At 42.0% G+C, this 27,874-nt stretch overlaps 1 protein-coding gene across 1 annotated transcript in view; it reads right to left on the minus strand.

Moving 5' to 3' along the window:
- The window catches only part of TEX52 (testis expressed 52), a 20,908-nt gene extending 1,152 nt beyond the window's left edge, over positions 1 to 19,756 (minus strand). Inside the window, exon 1 of the mRNA XM_044417786.1 lies at positions 19,239 to 19,756. Within this exon, the coding sequence (XP_044273721.1) occupies positions 19,239 to 19,756 (518 nt within the window). The remainder of the gene's footprint in view (positions 1 to 19,238) is intronic.
- Positions 19,757 to 27,874: the final 8,118 nt, after the last annotated feature.

Raw genomic sequence — 27,874 nt, forward strand, 5'->3', positions numbered from 1 at the left:
CCCACATGTTGTCCACACAAAAAGAAGGCTATTGACTCATGTAGATGGAGGCATATCCCTAGCACACTTCCCTGTACCACAATTTATGCAATGATACTACAACAACAAACAGCAGCAACAACCCTGGTACTGCCAATCTCAAGACATCCCTGTGGAAAGAATGAACCCCCTTACACTTTTCAAAAGCAATATTCTAGAGCACTGAGTACTAAGCCTAAAATACCAAACTACATTTCAGGCCACTCATAGTACAGAAAAACAATAATTTCACGAAGCCAAAGTAAGAAAGAAGCCACCTCCCTTTCATATCTGTTGGTAACATATAGGTACGTGAGGGGGTGCCATGTGGAGGTGGGTAGAGACCAGTTTTCCCTGTTAGAGGAAGGCAGGATGTGTTCGAATGGAGCAAATATCAGGGAACCAAGGTTCAATTTGGATGCCAGGAAATACTTCCTGACAGTTTGGACCCCAAGGGTATGGAAAGGGCTTCCATGGGAGGTGGTTGAAGCCCCATGGGTGAGGGTATTCAAGGATAGGCTGGACATGCACATGATAGGCATGTCATGAGCAGAGCTGACTGGAGTCGGGGGCCCGGGAGACCCCTTCTGACTCACTCTATTTCTATGTTTCTATATGCATCATATCCTGTGCTCTGGTCTCATTACAGTTGTTACACCAGGTAATCCTGCAGAGTCCAATACACCTCTGAAAGAGGAGCTTGCCCTCCAGATTACCTTGCAAGGTTTGTGATCTTTTGCTGGGGTTTTAACATGTGCAGCAAGAAAGAACAAGCCCTGGTTTTGCATTCACAGCACTGAGAAAGGAAAAGGAGAGTTTATTCATCAGAAAAAAATATATGATGGGCACAAGCTTTAGCCCCATGTGGCCCAGACAGCATATATTCCTGTAATATCACAATCTTATATTTCTTTCTCTTAAAAAATTCTATTTTAACAAAAACAAAACTCATAGTTCACACAAATATAAAACAATACAAATAATATAATAATGATAAACATAATTCAGTAATAACAATGTTAGCTTCCACCTGGACCAACAAATACATGCTATGTAATGTAAAATCACATAATCATTCAGATTGCTCCATTCCCACTCCCAGAACTGCATTGAATCTTGTGATTGCTGTCAGGATTCCAGATTGCTTGCAATGAATACTTGGGTTTAGTGGAAGCATACAATCAAGCACTCAACAGTTTTACTGAGTGCAACAGAAACAGAAATCCCTAAATTACAACAGAGCTGAAGGGTAGCAGTTAAGACTGACTACACGGAACAGAGCATGGACAGAATGTTTTATGGGGCCAGGGTCACATACACGTGGCAGGGAGAACAATGAGATTCTGACCGGGTGATAATGCAAGAACAATGTAGAAGCACTGAAACACTATAGGGAAACATTGGTAAAACATGATGCATCAAGATCTTGAGTGACAGATAAAGAGGTTAAACAATCAGAAGCTACAGAATTTAACAGGCTTCAGTGTTTGCTTTTTACAGTCTGAGGTCGGAATATCAGGAAGACAATGGGGGAGGAGGCAGAAGGGCAAATTGGAGTCTCCAAGATTATATATCCATTTGCATGTCCTGAGACTTTTCTCCTTTTCCCATAGAAGGAACCTCAATGGGAAAACCCTGCAGATTGAGGGTAGGGGAAGAAAAAGGGTAGTTTTTTCTATTCTAAAGTATAAAACTTGTAACTTTTATTTAGGGTAACTCCAACATGACTCAAACCCTTTTCCCTTTATTAAAACATATTCAATAAATGGTCTCCAATATCTTCAAAATTGCTTTTACTTATCAAACCCTTTTCCACTTAATATCACAAGTTAACTTATTATTAATGGCTATACTCTTTATAACTTCTTTATACCAATCATTTATTTGATAATCACTTTTACTTTCCAGTTCCTTGCTATTATTAATCTTAGTAAATTTGTCAGCAATTATTTAATATTTTGTCCAACTCATTCTTTAAATACTGACAATAATGCTAGTCCAGGGTCTACTTCAAAGTTTAGATTCAACATTTTACTAATTTCTTTGAAAACTATTTCCCAAAACTTATTATGTATTTACACTCCCACCACATATGGAAATGTGTACCCACTTCCCAGTTACATCTCCAAGATTCATTGGAATATTTATTATTCATGTAATTCAATTTAACTGGAGTGAAGTACCATTTCCAAACTAATTTACCAAAGTTTTCTTTAATTCTTGTTGACATACATTATAAAATTCTCGTGTCCCACATATTATTCCAGTCTTCATTACTAATATTTCTTCTTAAATCTATTTCCCAAGACTCTTCAAGAGGATCATATTAGTCCTCCCCTCCCCTATACATTATAAATTTTACTTGTCATTCCTCTCATTCACATATTAACTTGTTTTTGTTTCTGTATATCTTCAAATAAGGATATTCTCTACATTTACCATTTTTCTTCAACCAATTTTAGTCCATTGGTCTAATTGAAGTATATTATACCAGGTTACATTACTGTCTCCTAATATTGCTTATATCTTTTCTTCGCTCTTCATTTTCTCTGACCAATCTTTCAGCCTAATAATATGTTTACTCATCAGTATTTTCCCCAAACTACTTGTCAAATTCTCTGGAAACCCTTCTAATTCTATAATTGGATATAAGAGCAAAACTGATGGGACAAACATATCTCTATATTTATTCCAAATTCAGTCCACATTCTTAAAAAGGGGGTTTCCTTTTTTTTAATTGTTTTTATTAACCTGTTGGAGAAAAATATTTAATAAGGATACCTCAGCATCTTGACATTTACCCCATATTATCTTATTGGGCTGTAGTATAATATCTGGTATATGACTCATTTGATTTGCTATATAAGAAAGCTTCACATTAGGAATACCTAAAACTCCTGTTTTCTGGGACGTATACCATCTTTTTAAAAATTAATTCTTGGTTTTTATCCCCATTACAAAATGTATCAATCATATTTGCCATTCTTTCATATCTTTCCCTGTTATCTTAATTGGCAACATCATAAACAAGAAATTAATCTTAGTTAAAATCTTCATTTTAAATACCGCTATTCTACCAAACCACAATAAACCAATCATTCTAAATTCATTCATTTTCTCTTTCATTTCATATTTTAATTTATCAAAATTATTTCCTCTTAAACATAGCAAATTCTGTAATATTTATGCCTAAATACTTAATAGTTTTACATACCTTAACTTTGAACTTGCTTCTAATCTCATCCTTTTCTACTTTATAACAGTTAAACACCATCATCTTCAATTTATCCCAGTTTACTGTAGTTACCTGCAGCACCTGTGCCTTATTTGCCTACCTCCCCCAGGAGGAGCTGGAATACACTTGCACTAGGTGCAAGTTGGTGTCCCTCTTCAAGAAGAGGGTGAGGACACCTTCACCTCCCTTCGGAAGTTAAGGGAGGGGGAGCAGTCCCTAGGCACTGCCCAAGAGGTCCTCCAGGCCAACCGGGAACAGCTCCCTTCCAGACAGGATGAAGAGGGACACCAGGGAGCCAGCTGGGGAGGCATGGAGACATATCATCTGCAGAAGGCAGAGGTGGACACCATCCCCTCTGATGCCTGGCACAGAGCTGAGGCCAAGAAACTGGTTTTCTCCTCCTGAGCAGGCTGAGGGTATGAGGGAACTGGGCAGATCGGTCAGAGGTCAAATTCTGCCAGAGGACTGCTGCCAGGGAGGCAGCTACTGAGACACCCCCCCCTCCAAATCTCCACAGTGAGAAGGGGAAGGCAAGTTATTGTCACTGGAGACTCCTTACAAAGGAGTACCAAGGTGGCAGTGTGCTGGCCAGAACTAGAAGCAAGGGAAGTCTGCTGTCTGCTAGATGAAAGCATCTAGAGCATGGTGGACAGCCTGGCCCATCTTCTTCCCTTGGAGGGTCAACAGCTGCTTCTGGTGATCCACATGGGGACAAACAACACAGCCATGCAGGAACTGGATGGGATCACTCAGGGCTTTGAAACTATGGACAGGAAACTCAAGGGCCTAAAAGCCCAAGTGGCCTTTTCCTCACTCTTGCTGGTCCATGGGCATGGACCAACTGGGGAAAGGAAGGTTCTGGAGATAAATGACTGCCTGAGGGCAAGGTGTCAGAACTAATGCTTTGGTTCCTCGACCATGGCAACCAGTACCTTGCTGAGGGACTTCTGGCAAGGGATGGGGTGCACCCCACCAGAATGGGTAAAAGGACCTTTGGGAATGCTATAGTGAACTATGTCTGGAGTGCTTCAAACTAAACCTGGGGTGGCAGGGGGTGGGTAGAACTGGGACCTCCAGAAACCAGTCAGGACTGGTCAGGTGAAGGAACAGGATTGGGGTTGCAGGACAAAGATGATGCAGGGACGGCAGGTGATGGTGTGGAAACTGAACTGAGGGTTCCAGCTATGCCAGGGAACACAGGAAGAAGGAAGCTGGGGGAGCTAGGGAATGGAGTTCACAGGAAAGAGCTGAGATGTATGGACACCAGTGCTAGGAGCATGGGAGACAAGCAAGGAGAGCTTGAGGCTTTCCTGGGAATAGGTGGGTATAACCTGGTGGGTAACTCAGAGACGTGGTGGGATGCAAAGCAGGACTGGAAAGTCAACATAAAGGGAAATGCTCTGTTTAGGAAGGACAGGAGGAGAAAGAAAGGATGGAGGTAACACGTTATGTTAAGGAAAGTATAGGATGCAATGAAATAGGGGGCAGGGTAGAAGGAGACAAGGTACCGGCAATCTGGGTAGGATTGATGGGTCTAGATGAGGGGACCTGACAGTGGGGGTATGTTATCACCCACCAGGTCAACTTGAGACCCTGGATGATGCTCCGATAGACCTGACTGAAAGGTTATCCCAGGGCAGGTACTTGGTTAAAATTGGAGATTTCAGTCTCCATGATATTAATTGGCAGCTAGATCCCATTGGTTCCTGAAAGCTATGGAGGGAGGGTTTTTCAGAGAGTCAGGAAGAAACAAGGGGAGGGGGACCTACTTTTGACAAACAGTGGGATCTGCTAGATGATGTTCAGACTAGAGGAGCTCTGGATAGGAGTGGCCACTTCATCCTATATCTTGAGCTCAGGAGGTCAGGGGTGAGCGGCAGGTCAAGTACTAGGAGATGGGGCTTCATGAGGGCCTACTTGGTCAACAGGAAGCCAGGCTGGGAGAGTGTCCTGGAAGGCAAGGGTGTCCAGGAAATGCGGATGACACTAAAAAGGATAATCTTGATTTGCTGATCAGCAAAACGGGGAGGTGTAGGAGTGTGGCACCATGGACGGGAAGAGAGATTATGAGACTGATTAGAAGTAAAGGGACCTCCACAGGAAATGGACAGTGCAGCAAGTGCACAAAAAGGCATACTCAGAGGAGGTGGCTCAATACAGAAAGGGCTTTTATTCTTATGTAAATAGTAAAGGGAAGGGGAGACAGGTGGTGGGGCCACTTAAAATAAGGGAAGGGATCTGGTAATTGATGTAAGGGAAGAGACACAGATGTTAAATTATTGTTTTCCTACTGCATTCTTCCCAATGCAGGTTGGGGGAGATGTGCTCTGAGTGTAATGAAGGCACCGGGTCCTAATGGGTTACACCAGAGGGTACTTTGGGATTTGGCAGGGCTATTCTCTTATCCATTGGCCTCACTCTTTGAGGCCTTGTGGAAACGGGAGAAGTTCCAGAGGATTGGAGTGTGGCATTATCAGTCCCAATCTTCAAAAAGGGTAGAGAATTACAGGCCTGTTAGCCTTACATCCTCTCTGGGGAAGATGATGGAAAAACTCATAATAGGGAAAGCTCTAGAAACCCTGGATAGGAAAGGGAAGTTGGCAGCCATGCAACACGGCTTCTGCAACAGGTCCTGCCAGGCAAACCTTTTGGGGTTCTATGGCAAGTGTTTGAGATGGCTAGATTGGGACATGGTGGGCATGGTTTACATGGATTTCCACAGGTCCTTTGACAAGGTCTCATATGATATCCTCATTGAGAAATTGATGAGCTTCAGGATACATTGATGCACTGCCCAATGGATTTGGGAATGGCTGATGTACCACAAGCAGAGTGTAACTAACAGTGGGCAATCATCAGGATGGCAGTTGGTGATGAGTGGAGTCTCCCAGGGCTCAGTTCTAGAACAAATTCTGTTCAACCACTTTATCGATGATATAGAGGAGGGGGTAAGAAGTCTGCTGACCAAAATCACAGATGATACTAAAATGGGGGTGGTGGCACAACTGGGGAGCAGGCATTCCAGATCCAAAAGGATTTGGACAGACTGTGGGCAGGGGACAACAGGATGGTTTTCATTGCAGAAGTGCTCAAAGTCTTGGACTTGGGAATCAGGAATAAATGCCATACATACAGCACTGGGGACAAGCGTCTGGAGAACAGCACTTCTGAAAGGGATCTCAGGGTACTTGTCGACAGCAGGATAAACATGAGGCAGCAGTGTGATGAGGAATGCCACCCTAGGAGGAGGATTAAGAGGAGGAATGCCACCCTTGGATGGATAACTGGAGGTGTGGCTTCCAGAGCAAGAGATGTGTTAGTACCGTTCCGTAGGACTCTGGTGCCCCCACAACTGGAGTACTATGTCCAATTCAGGGCTCTACATTACAGGAGAGACATAGCAAGTTCAGAATCAGTTCAGTGCAGGGTCACAAGGATGGTAGCTGGATTTGGGGGGTATGCATTATGAGGGAGTTAGGACTTTTCAGCTTGGTGGAGACTAAGTGGGCATCTATAGCGACTTACAAGTATGTGTAGGGGTTTCACAAAGTAGAGGGTAATGACCTGTTCTCCCCTGTGGTGGAAAAAAGGACGCAGTCCAATGGGGCCAAGCTAAAGGAACTTAGCTTTAGGTTGGATGTCAAGAAGTGCTTCCTGATGGTCAGGACCCCTAGGATATGTAATGACCTTCCACTGTTGGTGGTGGAGGCCCCATCAGTTCAAGGAAAGATTGGACACCCACATGTTGGACATTATATGAGTGGAGCTGGTTTGTGCTGGGAGTCAGACAAAACGGCCCAGGAAGTCCCTTCTGACTTTCTATGTTTCTGTTATACCATCTTTCACTATCACCATGGAATATTTTTGTCAGTATAATTGATTTATTATATTTCTAAATCCTGGACTAAACTGCAATGTTTCTACTAATATCTTTATTGTTGGCCCTTCCACCCAATCAAAGCTTTGGAAATATCCAGTGCTATTATGCCAGCTTCTAGATTTTCCTTATATATTCAATTATATTTAATACTCTTCTAATCAAATTTGCCATCTGCCTGCCTATTATAAAACCTCTTTGAACCACATTAATGTAATGACAAATAAAATTACTCATCCTTTTTGCAAATATCACTGTAAAGTTTTTTTGCATCTTTGTTAATCAAAGATATCAGTCTGTGGGCTCCAGGATCTGCATATTGGGTTTTAGAATTAAAACTACTGAAGGGTATTTCCAGGATGCTACCATCGTAGCTCCTTCCAATATTTATTAAACAAAGGTTTTAATTTTGGAATGCGCTCCCCAGAGAGGTCCACCTGGCACCATCTTTATTTGTTTTTCGGCACCAGGCCAAGACCTTTTTGTTTAAACAATATTTTAATTGCTAATTTGTTGTTTTTATTTATTGGTTTTTAAATTATAGCTGAGATACTCCGAATTTTTAATGTTATTCTATTCTATGTTTATTTATTCTCTCTGTAAGCCACCCTGAGGCTTCTGCGATGGGTGCGGCATAAAAATGTTATAAATAAATAAATAAAATTTTGGAATCAACATTTAAAAAAAAGTTTTATAATATTCTGGACCTAAACCATCTATCCCAGGAGGTTTTCCTACTTTTAGCTTATCAATAGTATCTTCTGTCCCCTCATCTCTAACCAATTGTTCCTTCAATTCCTTATCCATTTGCTGTAATTGTTCCCAAAATTCTTCTCTATATATGATCTGATTTTATCCAATGACAACTTTCCACCCAAATACAACTTAGAAAAAAATCTAAACGTACTCTCAATTTTTTGTTAAATTGCACTTTTTAGCACTCTCATCTTTAACTTATCCAATAAAATGTTTTGGTTTCCTTTGTTGTGTAACATGGCAAGCAACTTCAAATTCTTATTATTAAATTCAAAACATTCCCGCTTTAATTATCTTAAATTTCTTTGTATTTTTTCAGTTTCAATATTTTGCCGTTCTTTTCTTTTAGCTTGAATTAATGGTAAAATATTTGTACCCTGATTGTCTATATACTTTTCCCCATTTGTACTGTCCTTTGAAGATTTCCACGTGTTTAATTTTTGTCTTCTTAAATTATAAGCTTCTTTGATACTTAACCCTCTTGCAACCACCTTCATTGTATCCCAAATCAAGCTTTCTTGACTACCTTCTTTATCATTATTATATTTCTCTTATTTTTCCCATTCTGTTTTATATTTATATTGCAAACTGTTTATATCCATCGTTCATTTTTTAACTTCTTTATAATCATATTTAATTTTAAATCCATACTTACCAAAGCATGGCCTGTCACTTTTTATCAAACCTATAGCCAAGTTACACACTTTGGAAAACAATTCATTAAACACAAATGTATAATCTACCTTCAAATATGTCTCATGAACTGAAGAATAAAATGTATACCTTTTGACATTTCCCTTTAACTCTCTCCATACCTCTTTCAAGTCAGATTTAGTTACCATTTTTTAATCGAAATTGTAGTACTTTATCTTCTTTACTAGGGTTTGTTTGGTCTTTCTCTATTACCATATTAAAATCTCCAGCCATTATTACAAATGCCTTTCTTATATCTTCCAACTCTTTAAACACATTTCTGAAAAAAATAATCTGATTTTCATTCAGTGAAGAAACATATGTTCTCTCAGTTCTCTTTGTATTATCAAAGATCTACCTTATAATCTTTCTTTATTTTGTTAATCATCTTTCTTAGAAAAAATAATTTCCACTATCCTTGACTTAGAATTCTCATAAATATTCGGTCATGATACTTTTAACTCATTAACCCCATCCTTTTTTTTATGTGTCTCTTGTAAAAATAGAATATCTGCTTTATCTTTATTTTATCTTCATTCCCTTCTTTTAATTACATTCCCTAAGCCTTTAACATTCAAAGATAATAATACAATGGTACCTCGGCTCACAAATGCCCCAATTCATGACCAAATCAGGTCACGGACAAAAATTTCATAAAAATTTTGACTCAGGTCGCAAACTCCTCATTGGGTGGCAACTGTGATTGCAGCCATCTCCCCATGTCCCCGAGTGGGGAGATGGCCATGATTGCAGCCACACTCATGCAGGGAAGACAGGCGCAATTACAGTTGTGCTCGGGGGGTGGGGTGGGAAGATGGCCACGATTGTGCTGGGAGGGAGGGGAGATGGCCGAGATGGTGCCAGTCTTTCTTGCATGAGCACACCCATGATTGCACCCGTCATTCCTGCATGAGCACAACCGCAATCTCAGCCTTCTTCCCCACAGCATGATTGCATCAATCTCCCCCCCCCCCCCGAAGCGTGCCTGTGATCGCACCCATTCCCCCCACCCCGACCCAGCACACCTGCGATTGCAATCGTGCAGGGATGATGGGTGTGATCACGGTCGTGCTGGTGTGGGGGTGATGGCTGCACTTGTGCTCGGGGTGGGGAGGGGGAGAAGGCTGCAATCTTTGTTGTTCTTTGTCACCTTGCTTCAAATTTTTCTGATTAAAAAATAGATTAAAATGGATTAATCTTATTTACATTGAAACTTACGGGAAATTTGACTTGGCTCATGACCAATTTGGGCCATGACCAGAGTCCTGTAACAGATTAAGTTCATGAGCCAAGGTATCACTGTACTCTTATAGTTTTAACCATATCAGATTAAGAATATATATCCTTATTGGTCCTTCATGTATCTCCACAGATCTACATAAACAAACAAAAACAAACAAAAGAAAGAAAATACACAACAAAGGGGGAAAAAAACACACTTACCCCTCCCTCCTTATTGTTTCTCAACCCCCCAAAAAACCTACCCTTACAAGAATTTCTACTTTGCCCCTTCTTCTTCCAGGAAAACATTATCCTGGGCATTGCAGACATCTTTGCAGAAAGTGGGAGGGGAGAAACCAAGTATCTAATTCCTATCACCTCTGTACCACTATTATCTTAACCCTTCCATTTAAAGACTTCCAGTTCTTTAACTCTTCAAATTTCAAAACTACCTTCCTCTATCCTAAATTATCCTTATCCCACCTACCCTATTTATACAATATAATGTTAATAAGGTAATTTGGCATAGTTATCCTTACCTCAGTTTATAATGTATAATTCACATATTCAAGGATAATTCAAGGATAATGTTCACTGATGTTATAGTAAGATTGTTTATCTTACCTTTAGACTATTACTTATCACCTAATCTTGAATGGTAATCATAGTCCAAATATTAATCCATAATCCTACCCATATATCTCACTTATTCAAAGCTAGTACTTTACCATATTTATACATTCTTCTATCTTATAAACTATTACTTATACTCTAATCTTATATAGTAACTCCTACTTGATAGTTACCCTCCCTCTCTCTTAATGTATTTCACTATAACACATATAAAATAGAGTATAAATTATAAACATTCTCTTCCTCTGCCTCTTAACACCAATTAAAATGCCTCTTCTTCAGCTCATTCAATGATCTAAAGGCTGCCCTAGACTAGTGTCGGTGAACCTTTTAGAGACCAAGTGCCCAAACTGCAACCCAAAACCCACTTATTTATTGCAAAGTGCCAACACTGCAATAAAACCTGAATGCTGCGGTTTTAGTTTAGAAAAAACAACTCAAAGCCCGTCCAAGCAACTCTCTCTCTCTCTCTCGCTCTCTCTCTCTCTCCTTGGCAGCGCACTGACTGGCCAAGTGAAAGCTCAGACAAATTGCGGCTAACAAGTTGCGGCGCATGACGTCATCGCCTGGCGTCGCCTTTGCAAGCATGCACATGGCCCCAGTGTGTGCTGCTATCCAATGCTGGGCTGCTGGGGTGATGCTGGGGTGACTTGGCTCGCGTGCCAACAGAGAGGGCTCTGTGTGCCCGCTGCAGCACCTGTGCCATAGGTTTGCCACCACTGGACTAGACAATCTGGGAGACCCCTTCTGACTTGCTGTTTCTATGTTTCAAAGCTTCTAAGTACCTCAAAGGCTGTTACAAAAAGGAAGCTCAAGATCTCTTCTTGCTGATACCAGAATATAGGATATGGAATAATCAACTCAAGTTGCAACAACCCAGGTTCAGACTAGATATTAGGAAAAGTTTCTTCACTGTCAAAGAAATACAACTGCCTAGAAAAAGCTGCATGAGGGCCTTCATGCCCTCTTCCAACTCTATTATTCTCTGATTCTATGATGATCTATAGGATCTACAGGCACATATGGGAGGAGACATTCCATCAGATATCCAGGTCTTGAACCATCTAGGACTTTATATTTTATATGAGCACCTGAAAGCAGTCCCAGACTTCAATCGTTCCCAGCATCAAGGTCTTCTCCAGTGAGTCCTTCCTTCTCATTAGGTGGCCTATGTATTTGAGTTTCATTTTCAGTATCTGACCTTCTAAAGAACAGTCAGGGTTGATTTCCTTTAAGATTGACTGATTTGATTTCCTTGCAGTCCATGGAACTCTCAGGAGTCTTCTCCAGCACCACAATTCAAAGGAGTCAATTTCTCAGTGCTCAGTTTTCCTTATGGTCCAACTCTCACAGCCATACATGACAACTGGGAAAACCATAGCTTTGACTATATGAACTTTTGTCAGCATGGTGATGTCTCAGCTTTTTAGTATGCTGTCTAGATTTGCCATAGCTTTCCTCCCAAGGAGGAAGTGTCCTTTCATTTCTTGGCTGCAGCCACTGTCTGTGGTAATCCTGGAACCCAAGAGAATAAAATCGTTCACTACCTCCATTTCTTCCCTATGTATTTGCCAAGAAGTGATAGGACCAGATGCTAAGATCTTAGTTTGCTTAATGTTGAGTTTCAAGTCAACTTTTGTGCTCTCGTCCTTCACCCGCATCAAGAGGCTCTTTCGTTCCTCTTCACATTCTGCCATTAGAGTGGTATCATCTGCATATGTCTGCAGAATGTCTGGCTTGAGGTCAGTGGTCACATCATTGTGGTTATCAGGTATAGTAAGATCTTTGTTTTCTTCTGTGTAATGTTGCCACCTCTTCTTAATCCCTTCTGCCTCTGTTAGGTCCCTGCCATTTTTGGCCTTTATCATGCCTGCCTTTGCTTGAAATGTTCCCTTGATATCTCCAATTTTCTTGAAGAGCTCTCTAGTCTTTCCCATCTATTTTTTCCTTCTATTTCTTCATACTGTTCATTTAAGAAGCCCTTCTCATCTCTTCTAACCATTCTCTGGAATTCTGCATTCAATTGGGTGTATCTTTCTCCCTTGCCTTCCACTTCCCTTCTTTCCTCAGCTATTTGTAAAGCTTCCTCAGACAGCCATTTTGCTTTCTTGCACTTCTTTTTCTTTGGGATGGTCTTAGTTGCTACCTCCTGCACAATGTTGCAAACCTCCATCCATAGTTCTTCAGGCACTCTGTCTATCAGATCTAATTCCTTAAAACTATTTGCCACTGCCTTGGAACATTGTTTAGGTCACACCTGAATGATTTCCCCTACTTTCTTCAATTTAAGCCTGAATTTTGCAATAAGAAGCTCATGATCTGAGCCACAGTCAGCTCCTGGTCTTGTTTTTACTGACTGTATAGAGCTTCTCGATATTGGCTGCAAAGCACATGGTCAATCTGATTTCTGTGTTGACCATCTGGTGATGTCCATGTGTAGAGTCGTCTCTTGGGTTGTTGGAAAAGAGTGTTTGCAATGTCCAGCATGTTCTCTTGACAAAACTCTGTTAGCCTTTGCCCTGCTTCATTTTGTACTTCAAGGCCAAACTTGCTTGTTATTCTGGTTATCTTTTGACATCCTTACTTTAGCATTCCAATTCCCCATGATGATAAGGACATCATTTTGTGGTGTTATTTCTAGAAGGTGTTGTAGGTCTTCATAGAACTGGTCCACTTTAGCCTCTTCAGCATCAGTGGTTGGGGCATAGACTTGGACTACTATGATGCTGAATGGTTTGCTCTTGGATTCAAACTGAGATCATTCTGTCATTTTGGAGATTGTATCCCAGTTCTGCTTTTCCTACTCTTTTATTGAATATGATGGCTATTCAATTTCTTCCAAGGAATTCTTGTCCACAGTAGAATACCTGATGGTCATCTGAATTAAATTCACCCACTCCTGTCCATTTTAGTTCACTGATTCCCCAGATGTCAATGTTCAGTTTATTTTGATTCATAGAGCTTACATTCCAGGTTCCTATGGAGTACAGCTCTTTACAGCATAGGACTTTCGTTTCACCACCAGATACATCCACAACTGAGTGTCCTTTCAGCTTTGACCCAGTCACTTCACTCTTTCTGGCACTACTTGTATTAGCCCTCTGCTCTTCCCCAGTAGCACATTGGACACCTTCCCACCTGAGGAGCTCTTCTTCCGGCATCATGTCTCTTATCCTTTTGATAATGTCCATGGGGTTTTCATGACAAGGATACTGGAGTGGGTTGCCATTTCCTTCTACAGTGAATCAGCTTTTGTCAGAGCTCTCTACTATGACCAGTCCGTCTTGGGTGCCTCTGCATGGTATAACTCATAGCTTCATTGCACTACACAAGCCCCTTCACCATGGCAAGGTAGTGATCCATTAAGGGGATAAAACACATTACACCAATGGTAGGTTATCAGGGCATGGGACACTGTTGCCTGGTTCTGCCTGTCCAGATAGGGACGATGCTGGTAAGCCAACTGAAGATGGAAAAAGGTATTCCTGGCCACCAAGCTCACCTGATATTCCAGGGACAGCTCAGGGTCTAGAAGCATCTCTAAACTCTGCACTCTGTCCAACCCCATTCAGGACAGGGCAAATATTGTCTATCTGAACAAAAGACCCACCCATCAACAGTACCTCCATCTTGTCTGGATTAAGTTTCAATTTATTAGTCCTCATCCAGTCCATCAACTCATTCAGGATTTTTTTTTAGAACAGAAACTGCCACACATCAGTGTGCTAATGATACTTCAGCCCAAACCTCCTAATGACCTGCCCCAGCAGTTTCACGTAGATGTTGAACAGCATGAGGAATAATATGGAACTCTGTTGAACTGCATCGTGTAAAAGCCATGGAACTGAGCCATATTCCTTCTGCACCACCTTCTGGAACTGGCCAGTCAGGAAGGAGTGGAATGACTGCAGAACAGAGCCTCCAACCCAGCTAGCCTATCCAGAAGTATACCGTGGTTGATGGTATTGAAAGCTCTGTGAGGTCTTGGAGAACTAACAGGGATGCACTCTCCCTGCAAAGGTCATCCCACAGGGGGACCAAGGCCATTTCAGAATTGAAATTAGATCTAAAGCTAGATTGAAATGGATCAAGATAGTCAGTTTCTTCAAAGTGCCTGGAGCTGCTAAGCCACCTTGCCCAAGAAGAGGATGCTGGCCACAGACCTATAGTTTATTTATGCATGTATTTATAGGCCGCCTATAATTGCCAAAGCCTTCCTAGGCAGCTTAGTTGCTATTACCCTTTGGCTCCAATGTTGCTTCCTTCAGAAGGGGCTTGATCACTACCTCCTTTGAAGGAGCTGGGACCAACATCTCCTTTTGAGATGAGTTCACGATCTCCTCGACCCAGCTACACACGCCACCTTGGCTTTGGTGACTAGTCATGAAGGGCAAGGATCGAGAGAACAAAAGGTTGGTTGAACAGCTTTGAGCATCTTGCCCACATCCACAGGTCTCAACAATTGAAACTTGTCCAATACCATAGGACTGAATGGTGCACTGGATGCCTCTGTTCTAGGGATTACATCAAATGTGAAACCCCATCTGTGCCAAATTTGAGCGACTTTATCCGCAAAATGCCACGCTGAGGTTCCACTTGGACAAGTTTGTAATAGTCCATGAACCACTTGGAACAGCTCTGCTAGGCAGCACTCCAAAAATGGCACTGCAAGGACACTGCCTTCACCTCCATGGAATAGGCTCAATGGTGAGCTTTAACTGTGTTCAGTCAGATTCCACACGGGTTTTCCTCCACCTGTGCTCTAGCCACCTACCCATTTGCTTCATTGCCCACAATTTAGCATTATACTGAGCAGACTCTGCACTGCAGGAGAAGGTGTTCAGAGGCAATGGTATCAATTGCCCAGGTCACTTCCGTATTCCACAGAGCAACCTAGACCTTGAGAGAAGCACAAACCATTGCAACTGGGAAATCCTCCAGGGCCCTCTGGAAGTCATCTGGATCTATTAGACTCTGGGGGTGGACCAATTTAATACCTCCCCTCCCTGCAGAGGGAAAGAGAGGTCCACATAATAAAACTCATTGGGAAGTGATCTGACCATGACAAAAGTGTAATTGCTGCATCCTCCACCATCAGATCACCATCTTCCTGTTCAGCTGAAAAGATCAGGACAAGAGTGTGACTGTTTTCATGTGCTTGCTTGGTGATGTCCTGTGATGTGATGCGAGCCCTTTGGTTGTCATGGTAGTAATGAAGTCCTGAGCTGCCTCTGCATAAATGTTGAGATCTCCAAGACAGGGGGTCCTCAATGTCAGAGACTATTTCCTTCAGCTCAGGCAAGGATCTGATATGTAGCAGGGTGTGTGGTACACTACAAAGATCCCTAATCTGTCTCGATTGCCCAACACACGGTATAAACACTCAATACCTTTTCATTGCCCCTGTGGATGAGAAGAGAAGTGGTAAGAGGCATTAGGTGTAAGAGGAACCTCTGTAGGAAAGTGGCTGGGGGAAGGACACAGTAATTATGGGAGATTTCAATCTCCCAGGTATTAGTTGGAAGATTCACTCAGCAGTGAGGGCCAGGTCATGTTGCTTCCTAGACACTATAGAGGGAGGGTTTTTCACACAGAGGGTCCAGGAGGTGACAGTGGGAGGGGAATATCCTTGACTTGGTCTTGATCAACAGGAATTATCTGATAGACAGAGTGCAGATTAGGGGAACTCTGGATGCGAGTGATCACTCCATCCTTTGCTTTGAGATCAAGGGAATGTGGATGAGTGGCAGGTAAAGTTTTAGAAGCTGGGACTTCATGAGGGCCAGCTTTGGTCCATTGAAGGCCAGACTGGGGAACATATCCTGGGAGAGGATACAGGAAGGCTAGGGAGTTCAGGAGGGAAGGTGTTGGAGGTGCAAACCTTGATGATACTTATTGGCAAGGTGGGGAGGTGAAGGAGATCACTGCCATGGATGAGAAGAGTGTCAGCTTATTGAGTTACCAAATTCACCACCCCCTAACCCACAGATCTTCCCTGGGAAGGCAAACTTCTAGGTGGAATATTAATGCTGTCACATAAAAAGCTTCGAAAATGGTCACCTTTTAGGAGTAAAGTCTGAAAATTACTGGGGAAATTATTCTGCATAATCTGGATATCCATATTTAAACCCACTGATACCAGTGTAACCAGACCTACACTCCCTCATCCCTTTGAGTGAATTTTAGTTGCAGGAACAGAATAAGCCCTAAACCAATGAATGTCGAGAATGTAGGGGTCCATGAACCGAGTTTCTTGTAAGCATAAAATATCAAAACTGTTGCCAATCTCAGCACCCCAAAACACCCCAAAGGTAGTTGGCCAGAGGGAGGCCACATAGGAAAAACACTACAGCCATATTGAATTTCCTGTCTCAGAAGTGAGCGGGGATAAGAACAAAATGAACTTTGTGGAACTCACAGCTAACAAGCTAGACTGACCTTGAATACAGTAATCAAAGGGACAGTGGAAACTGGTTATAGCTATGGCCATCTCCTGGCCTGACTTTGGCCACCCCTTGCAGGCCCTACCAACTTCCCCCACCTTATCTATCCTACACTACCCTTATCTGACTTTCATCAGCTTTCATCTCCCAGACAGAAAGTACAATAAAACAAAATGAAAAATCACAAACAATTACAAACAATGACCCAGGCAAAGAGAGTCCCCAGGCAGCCCTGGCCGCAGCTAAAGGACATGGACAATGGATGATGTGCATTGGTGCCACCAATGGCTGAGTGAGGCTTTAAAAGCCTCAGAGGCAGCTGGCCCCACCCCTCTGCCTCCTCCTGGGCCTCTCTAGTCCCATCGTCTCCACTCCTCTTGCCTGCCCCCATCCTCTGCCCAAGTTTCTACATAAAAACATAAGAAAAATCATGCTGGATCAGACCAAGGGATCATCTAGTCCAGCATTCCATACACACAGTGGCAAACTAGCTGCCCACAGGATCGCTCAAGCAGGACAGGTGCAAGGCCTCCACCTGCCCAAGCTCCTCACCAACCCCAGGCATGCCAGAGGAGTTGTGAAGGAAGTAACAAATAGCCACTAAGAGGCCACTGATAGCCTCTTTCTCCATGAATCTGTCCAATCCCCTTTTAAAACCATCCAAATTGGTGACTATCACTATTTCTCATGGCAGCAAGTTCCATAATTCAACTACAGTGGTGCCTTGTACTACAAACTTAATTCCTTTCAGGAGGCTGTTTGAACTCTGAATCATTTGAAGTCCGAATCAATTTTCCCCATAATGGAAAGTGAATTAATCCATTCCCAGACCCTAAACAATACCCAATACACTGAAAACAATAAAAAGGCACACACTGAAAAGGCACTGAGAACGATTGAAAACTTGGGTGCACAACAGATGACGTTTCCACAGTGATTGCTTTTTTTCACTGAATGTGCAGTTCGAACTTAGAAGCATCATTCGAACTTCAGACCGATTTTAGCATTCGAACTCTGGAACATTCAAACTTAGGGTTGTTCAAATTAGATAAAGCCCTATATGACTTGGGAGCACATGACCTGATGGAACGCGTCTCCTGACTGTCATCTGCTTGGACACCACAATCAAGATCTGCCTCCAATTTATTTTTTTTCCAATTTATACCCTGCCTTTTTCCTACAAGGGCTCAAGGCAGCTTACATCATTCTCCTCCTCCATCTTATCCCCACAACAACAACCCTGTGAGGTAGGTTGGGCTGAGAGTCTGTGACTGGCCCAAAGTCACCCAGTTGGCTCCATGGCTGAGCGGGGACTAGAACCCAGATCCTCTGAGTCCCAGTCCCATTCTCTTAACCACTACACCACACTGGCTGTCCCACTACACCACACTGGCCATCTCTGAGTGATGCTTGGTTGGTGGCAACAAGGAGAAGGACTTTTTCAGTGGTGACCCCCTCCAATTTTGGAATGAGCTTACTACAGAGGTTTGCCTGGGGTCAACCTTAATTTCTTTTCAGTGCCAGGTTTTGATTTTGATTTTTCGATTTATATCCTGCCTTTTTCCTACAAAGGGCTCAAGGCAGCTTACATCATTCTCCTCCTCCATCTGATCCCCACAACAACAACCCTGTGAGGTAGGTTGGGCTGAGAGTCTGTGACTGGCCCAAAGTCACCCAGTTGGCTCCATGGCCGAGTGGGGACTCGAACCCAGGTCGTCTGAGTCCCAGTCCCATGCTCTTAACCACTACACTACTGCAGGGCATTTAGTTCATTTATTGGGGCTATGCTAGATGCTTAAACAGGTCTTCAGTTTTGTTTTAAGTTATTTTAATTTGTTATATTTGTTTTACATTTGGTTTTAAATTTTTTTATAATTACTTTTGATGATGTTTTAATATGATTCATATTATATGCTATTTTTAAGTGTTGCTGTAAATTACCTTGGCTGTTGGGCAGTATAGAAATTAAATAAACAAACAACTCCAGAAACCACTAGCTAGACTACTTCATATATAAACAAATATTCACACTTTTACATATAACTTATGTAAATCCAACAGACCTGCATGCTTTAAAAATCTCTGTTGAATATAAAGAAATTTGTGAATTTTTATAAATTCTGATAAAAATGAACTGAAATTAAATTCTCATCCATCACTATCCTTCAGCTACATGGGAACCACTCTTGAAATATCCATTTGTTATTTATTTACTTCATCTATTAGTTGCTTGCCAAAGCTTATTTTTGCATTAAAAAAGTAAATCCAATAAAATTCTAAAAAGCATCTCTCATGGCTGGTGCTAGGCCTGAAGGGCATTTACATCAGTTGGTAGAAAAAAGTGTTACAGAGAGGAGCTTACCTTTTGAACTTACGAGGAGGCATAATATTTCCCTGCATGTCTAAAGGAGGAACTCGGCACTCACTTCGCAGTTTGAGTTGTTCACACTTGTTCATTTCTTTCTGTGTTTGCATCAAAACTCTTTGTTTATGTCTCTGATCCATAAACAGTCCTTCCCCTTCAATAAGCTTAATGTAAGTGTTGCCACCCAGGTATGAGGGAGGTGGGACTGGTGGTTCAGCCATTGAATTTTTTCTGGGACAGGTAATCCATCGCCATGTATTGCTGTCAAAAGGCTTGTCAGGTCTTGGACGAAAGATTGGTGGCAGCCTTCCTATATCCAGCCATGTATGGTATCCCCAGACATGCCAATGATCACCCTCTTCAACTGAGCAACGCATTTTCTGGCAAACTTTGATTTTGGCATCTGTGTGTGGTGGTCTTTCAATGGCCAGTTTATGGTAAGGTCTTGGAGAAAACCCTGGCCATGATACATGTGTGTCCTTACATAGGAAGCATCTTTCTTTCCATGTGGCCATTTTGAAAATGAAATCAAATAAATCCTAAGTGAAAAAAGTAGGGAGTTGAAAAGACATGGCAATCTCCAATACAATATGTAGTCCTATTGCTACGTCTAACCACACTTTGTTGAAGAACCTAAGCCATGACAAATCTAAGCAGTATCTAAATTTCTATTTGAGTTCTGTCTTCAAGGAGTTTCAGTCTTATGTTCTCCTTACAGACATGTCAATGCCTTTTAATTAATGCCCTTCTTATCAATCTGATGGTTAATTGAGTTAAAATATTTACTGGCTGCCATTAAGGTCTGAAGTCCTGACCTGTTCAGGGCAACATACAATAATAAACAAGATAATAAAGATGGATAAAGTCCTTAAAGAGCAATAAAAGCACAGAAAAGGCAGCCTCCCTGCCCTAACCACCCTCAAACAAAAACAAACACTCAACTCTAAAAACAACAACTGAAAGCATCTCAGGGGAAGCCTGAAGTAAAATCGTGTGTTTTCAGGACCTTCTTTAAAGTCTGAAATGGTGGGGCTTGGCAAACCCTCAATGGCCACCAATGGCCATCAGAGAAAAAGCCCTCTTTCATGTGGTCACTCTCACAAGTAGGCATATGATGAGGGTCTTTCCTGCTGATCTTAAAAGTTCAGGCAGTCGGAAATGGGTGAAGGCAGTTCTTCGGTTAACTTCATTTCTGGGCATCACAGTGATCTGGGTTTCCCTAATTAGGGCAAAGTCCAGGAGAGCTTCTAAACTACACGTATAGTATCCCAAGGGTACCACAACCTCATCTAAGACCAATTGTAAACCTCTACACAGAGCAGTAGATTTACCATTCCACAGTATCTCTGTCTTGTCTCGATTAAGTGTGAACCTGCTTACCTCATTCTTCCCTAAACAGATGATGCCCAGTTCTTGCCACAATGTTCAAGTTCATAAATCATCAAGGGAAAGCTCCTCATGGTTGGAAAGTAACCATTACGGTGCCAATTCATCAGAAAGTTTTGAAAACTGATCCAAAGAATTTTCACCTAATTTGCTTACTCAGTGTTATCTCTAAACTATACTGTAAATACCTACTGCACAGATTAGTCTTGGGCTGCTGAAAACTCAATTATTGCCAAAGAACAGGCTGGATTTCTTAAGGGCAAATTAGACTGGTCCACAACGTCTGTATGGTGCAAAAATATGGGGGTACACTAATCTGTCTATCCTAGAAGTATTTCAGAATTTTTTTTGAGATTTTTGTTAACTGTCCTGCAAGGCACACCTGCCCATTTTCTATGGGCAGAAACAGGAATACTCCTGATAGAAGCACGTGCTCATACTGCTCCTGCCCTACATTGGCTGAAGTTATCAACTATGAAGGATTCATCCATGCCAAAAACTATTTATTAGAACAACTGCAAATTCCAAAGCTCCTGGATAAATTCTGTAAGATCTATTCTACATATTTCTGGAGTCAGTACAGATGTTTTACCCTCCATTGTTCAAACAGTATTAAACTACTGTTTAAACAAAGGATCTACCTCTATTTTCAGCTCTGTAACTTGTACTGTACTATTTAAATGCCACACTCAATTTGGTATCCCATGTACAAAACAAGATTTGATCTGGAGCATTACTTTTCAGTTCTTACTGTTGCTCCTTTAAGAAGATATTTTATAGCCTTATAATTCTAGTTTATGCCCTCCACTTATTCGGGTGGGAGATATTATGATATCCCAACTCAACAACAACTCTATGAGTCAGCTGAAGTTGAGGACATTGGACTCGATCTACTTTGCTGCTTGCTGTATGAGGCTCCAAAGTACAGATTTCTCCATCATATCCTCAGTTCTCTATCAAATAGACCTTTGTTGGATCAGATTTGTATACTATTTGCAGGTACTGATGCATATATTCTGACCCAAGTTGCAAAACTTGCCCTGGCTGCTAGAAGAATAAGGACTAGGGAACATCCTGCAGTTTTATCCTAATTTCATGGATAAGGGTTATTTTATTTGTTCTCATGGAATTGTTGTGTGATTTTAATTTGGTTATTGTAATTATTATGTTGCTACTATACTTTTTATGGGGTTTTTTTGTATTTGAAATTGGTTTTTTTCGGTTTCTTATTGTTTCTCTTTTTAAAATTTGTGGTGGCCTGAGGCTATGAGCAATAAAGATATACCTGTAGCTAGGGATGTCTAAGGAATCTGTTCAGGGGTGGGAATCCATCAGATTCCCTGGGTTCAGCTCCCTGGACTTCTGTTTACTTTGCAGAAGTCCTGAGTACAATTTCCTGGAGGTTGTGCCCAGTCTTTGTGGGGCATGGACTACAAATTGAGGCCCATGTATTGCACAAGCAACACCTCTCTCTTGTGTCAGGTGCCACTGCCATTTGGACTGGTGCACCTGGCACCAAAAAAGTCTGGTTGTTAGGGGCTCACTAAGAAAGGAAGACTACGTGACCTAACTCTCTCTTGGGCCAAGTGCAGCCACCCATTTGATGCTGAATGAGTTGAATAAACAGGAATCCATGAACATTGATCGATTTCTTCCAGGCTCAGTTTGTTTTGGAAAACAGGGCTGAACACAAGAGGAAGCTAACAAATATTTGGAGGGATGCATTCTGAAAGGGTCTGTCCCAACCCTACTTGCAGCCACCAAAATTTGTTGTTGTTAGTCGCGAAGTTGTGTCCAACCCATTGTGACCCCTTGGACAACATTCCTCCAGGCCTTCCTGTCCTCTACCAGCCCCTGGAGTCTACTTAAACATTTATGGGACACCAAATGTGAAGTTTGTAAAATCCAAAATGCCAAGAAGGACTGCACACACTGCAAATTGTAAACAAGGCCATCTCATATGAAAAAGGGAAATCCATTGTTTAAGGGTCACCCACCTGTCCATCTCTGCCAGCTTTACCTGTATAAGCCGATGGCCCTGTTAGCTGAAATGCAAATCACTTAGCCAAAAATGTGAGGGGTTCAGAGCCACTACACTATTCAAATGAAGAATGAGGGCTGCAAGTGTTTGTTCTCCAGGTCCTGTCTGGATCTCAGGTTTGCAAAAGTGAGCATCTATTAATTTATTTTATGAGCCAGAAATGAATATGATGGTGAAATGGAAGTGGGACAAGAACAAAGCCCAGTGAGCCTGTCATTGATTTAATAGTATGGCAGTCTGGAAATGTTCTGAATGTTTATGATCAGTTTGCATGTCAATAGGATGTTCAGCTCCTTTTCTTAAATGTTCTTAAGATTACAAAGCCAACTTAATATGCAGAAGCTCATTTTCCCAAAGCTCTGCTTTGAAAGGGTTAATTTTGGAAGCAAGTATGGCGTTGGGATGAGACAGATGTGATTAATGAAGCTCTGTTATCACGCTGGTACCTGTCCGGTTGTGGGCCATGGGGGCCCAATCTAAGCCCTGTAGGGGTGAAGATAGAATGCTTGACAAAGTTCCCAGCAGGTGTGTAAATGGCAATTCTGCGCTCACTGGGAGACAATCAAGCCTTTCTCAGCCAGATGGTACAGGAGAGAATTCAGCTCTCTGCAAGTCCTCAGCATACTTTTTTGTTTAGTCTACTTTAGCATCAGAGCTTTTGTGAACGCACTGGATCTATTGGAAAGTATTTTTGTTTTTCTACACTGATACCCGTGGAATAAGCTGTATTTCTTGCTAATTAAAAAGCCCTTTGGATGGAGGGGGAATGAAATCCTCCCCCCCCCCCGCCGCCCCCAGAGTTGAAAAGCGGCAAATTGCATAACGGAGAGAAAGACAGAACTTTTTGTAGGTAAGGAAAAGATTTATCTTCTTTAATCTCTCCAAGGGCGAATAATTGTGCTGTGGAACTGAGTAATAGGGATCTTTCTCCTATTCGTCTGTGTTGGATTGCTGCCAAGAAGTAGCAGCCATCTTTCTCTTTGTTCCTGGGACCCTTGGACACCTGCCAAGCCTTTTTTATATATATAGAAATTTTATTAGGATTTTAAAACTAAAACTACCACAATTACACACAAACATCAAAAATATCCATTTAACATCTCTACAATTGTCTTACCTACTCTACTTGGTAATTGCGGTAGTGAGAAAGTTATTTACTATTAGAAAATTGAAAAGATTTTGAACTGTCCAGAAATGTTTAGATAAAACTTACCACTGAAGGAGAAAGAGAATATTCCAATTTCATTTAACTTGGAGATGCTTCCCTTTGACATTGCTCAAGAGAAACAGGACTTGGTAGGAAATGATGAGACTGATTTCCTGGATGAAGAAGAGGAAGATAGTGACTTCTATCCAATTTGGATTATTATCATTATTATTATTACTACTGTGTGCAACGATTGTTTGTAGTTTTAGTTTTAAAATCTTAATAAAATTTCTAAAAAAAAGGGTTAATTTTGGAAAATGATAAATGTAACTATTCCTTCTCTTCCTCCTCTTCTCTCACTCAGTCTAACGCATCTGTTGAAGAACATGGTGTTGTAGAATGGGCTCAAAATGGAACAATTTCTTTAAGACTTAAAAGGAATGCAGAACAATGGGGCTGATAGTGAAAAGATGATTTCTTACCTTTGAGCAGATTGATTAGCAGGGCTGCAAGCTAAGCACAGTTCGACAAGAATTTTCTGTACAAAATTGCAAAGCCGAGAAGCTAATTTTAGTTAGTATGTTGTACTCAATAGATCACAAGAGATGTCATGCATGAAGATGGAGTTTGCCTTCCCCCTATCTAAAAGTCATCACCAGATATTCAAAAGCACATATGTGGTGTTGGGAATGAGGGTGGCAGTTGGTCTTGGGATGCACTCCCAGGTGACACTAATCCGGACTCTGAGTTTGAGAATGTAGTACAGGAGGGAGAGGGGGTCTGGGAAAGTGAGCCACCAGAGTCTGAGATGAGAGAAGCGAAGGTACTTATCTCAAGGCCATTCTCTCCAAGTGCTCAGGCAGGCTCTTAGAATAACCAACGTGTACAGCTGTTGGGTAAAAAGTGATAAATTTTACTAAGTCATATGGCAATGACAAGCCATATGAATGAATTGAGTGTTGAAAAACAAGAACATCAGCTTGGCAACCAATTGCAAATTGGTCCATGTGATCGTTTTTCCTATAGCAACTTACAGCTGTGTAAGTTGGACAATGAAAAAGTTAGACAAGAGGAAACTCAACTCATTCAAGCTGTGGTGTTAGTGGATGCTCCTGCGCATTCCATGGACAACAGGGGTGATGAACAAGCAGGTGCTAGAGCATATTAAACCAGACACATCCCAGGTTAGCAAGATAACAAAGCTGAGACTTACTTATTTTGGCCACATTATGTGATCAAGCTCATTAGAAAAAGATACAATATTTGGAATGCTCAGTGGCAAGAAAAAAACAGGTTGCCAAAGAGTGAGGTGGTTAGATTCCATCAGAGAAGATGCAGACCAGAGCATAGTCAGCTGAAACTGAAACTTAGGGTTGGATCCTGGAGGGAAGATGGTGATGAAGTAACATTGCTCAGACACAGCTCCCTTTGAAGCTTCAATACTTTGAAGAATTGAAGCTTCAATTATTGAGAGCCAGTGTGGGGCATTGATTAACAGCATGGGACTGGATGACGCGGAAGTGGAACCAGAAATGAAGGTACCAGTGAGGACAAGGGAACCAGAAATGAAGGCACCAGTGAGGACAAGGGAAGGTCTACAAAAACCAACAAGCACTCAACCTAGCACTGAGCTAGATGATGTCACAAAAACAGACTGTCATGCCCCTTGGATACCCCAACTCAGTTTCTTTAGTCCTCAAGTGATGCCTGGACACTACGTAAAATAAGGTCCAATACATCCTCCAATTGACCCCCCCCCCGGGAGAGAATTGGTTGGACTCCCCTGCTCCCTCAGCTGGACTGCCCCTATAGCCAATAACTGAGCTGAGTGAGTAAAAAAGGAGTCCCCAGGAGCTGGAAGGTAACACCTCTGAGACCCAATGACAATCAGACGACCGGCATATGAATAAAATTGACCTTATAACATGGAACATAAATGGCTGGGCTGGAATTCTGCAGGACCCTGAATCCAAAGACTACCTTTCTTCTAACGACATTGTACTCCTACAAGAAACACCAGGGCGGCTTGCTACTTAATGGTTTCCAGTCACACTGCATCAGTGCAGTCCCTGGGGCAGGCCATGGAAGACATAATGGAGGCCTAGGAATTCTAATTGCCACGTCTTTCAGTGTAAGCACAAGGATGCTGCCATCTTACAAACAACATGTAATGGCTGTCCTTGTTCATTTTGCTCAATGGGACCTGATGATAATAAACGCCTACCTTCTCCCACAAAACAAGAAACCACAGACTGGGGCAATTTGGGCAAAATATGAAACATACGTAGCAGATCTGCTCCAATCTTACCCCAATACATATGTGATCATGGAAGGGGACTTTAATGCCAGGATGGGCCTAAATGATCATGCCTTATACTCTCAGCAAAAAGCTTAGCCCCCTAAACTTAGCCTGAATGGGCCTCCTTTTATCAGGCATCCAAAGACATAAAATCTAACTATGCTGGGCTCTTACTACATCAACTGACCACAAGGCTGAACTTGCACACCCTTAATGGTGCATTTGGAAAAGACCACCTGGTGGAATTTACTTACCTGACAGGAAGCAAAATGAGCCAAATAGACAGCCTCATTGCTTCAACAAACTTGATTCCTCTTTTAGAGGACATGGAGGTTGCCCCAAAATTTTGCAGTGATCATCTTCCAGTCTCATTGATTTGGAAATCCCCACACCCCTACCCACAAAGTACCGCTCATTACATACCTATGATACTTTCAGAGGGGTAGCATATTGCTGTATCAAATGGACTCCAAGAATGGACATGGAATTATGGGACTTACTTCATCAGACAGCATGCAAAGCATCAGGGCATCTCTAATATTCAACATCCAAACAACCAGCCTGGTGGAATTATATCAGGAGTTAGCCTGAGAATTGAAACAAGCTCTCACCTGGAAAGCAAGGATGCCTCAGCAACAGCACCACCCAGGGTTATATGTGCATACCTGCCGGTCCCTGTTAACATTCTGGCAACTCTGTTCTGAACCAACTGAAGTATCCATACTGTCTTCAAGGGCATTTTTAAAATGCCCTTTGAGGAGAGACTGAGGGAACTGAGCATGTTCAGCCTTGAGAAGACTGAGGGAGGACATGATATCCCTCTATAAGTACCTCAAAGGCTGTCACAAAGAGGACGGTCAAAAGATCTCTTCTTGTTGAGACCAAAATGTACAATATAGAATAATCAGCTCAAGTTGTGACAACCCAGGTTCAGGCTAGATATCAGGAAAAGGTTCCTCACTGTCAGAGCAGTATAACAGTGGAACCTGATGCTTAGAGAGACTGTGGGCTTTCCCATATTAGAGACATTCAAGGAGAAACTGGTCAGCCATCTGAGTGGGCTAGTGTAAATTGGTGTCCTCCAACAGCAGGGGGTTGGACCTGATGGCCTTCATGGCCCCTTCCAACCCTACTATTGTGTTTCTATGATTCTATGAAGTCTGAATCAATTTTCCCCATTAGAAATAATGGAAAGTGAATTAATCCATTCCCAGACCCTAAACAATGCCCATTCCAATAAACTTAAATAGCAAATATGGCCACCTGAAATGAATTAAGTTTGTAGTAGTAATGTTATGTTACTGCATTTACCGTACTTTAGTAAGGCATGGTTATATATAAGGTGTGATCAAAAAATATGGTGAATGTTTAAATAAAAAAATATTACAGTAAAAGACAGATTGCCATTAACCCTCCTCAAAATACTCCCCCTCACTTTGAATACACTTATCCCATTGTTCTTGCCACTTTCTGAAGAAGTTCGGGAAAACCTCTTTCATGAGAGTCTTGAGCAGGAGTGAAGGAGTAGGTGTGCGAGTGTGCAGGGAGCATGCTGAGAGTGCAGCTCCTTGCTGTTCATGAAGGCAGCAAAGATGCTCCTGTGGCTTGCTGCGCAGAGGAACTGTGCCAAGGAGCAACTCCTGCTCTTCCCTATTCTAATGGAGGAGATGGCGGTCCCTCATGTGCAGTGTGATGAGGAGCTGCCTAGAGCTGCTGCTGCAACCCATCTGGGACCCCATGCTGGTGCACGGCGCCCCCTC

Source organism: Varanus komodoensis, unplaced genomic scaffold, assembly GCF_004798865.1.
Source record: "Varanus komodoensis strain SLA01 unplaced genomic scaffold, ASM479886v1 scaffold9, whole genome shotgun sequence".
Classification (NCBI taxonomy): Eukaryota; Metazoa; Chordata; class Lepidosauria; order Squamata; family Varanidae; genus Varanus; species Varanus komodoensis.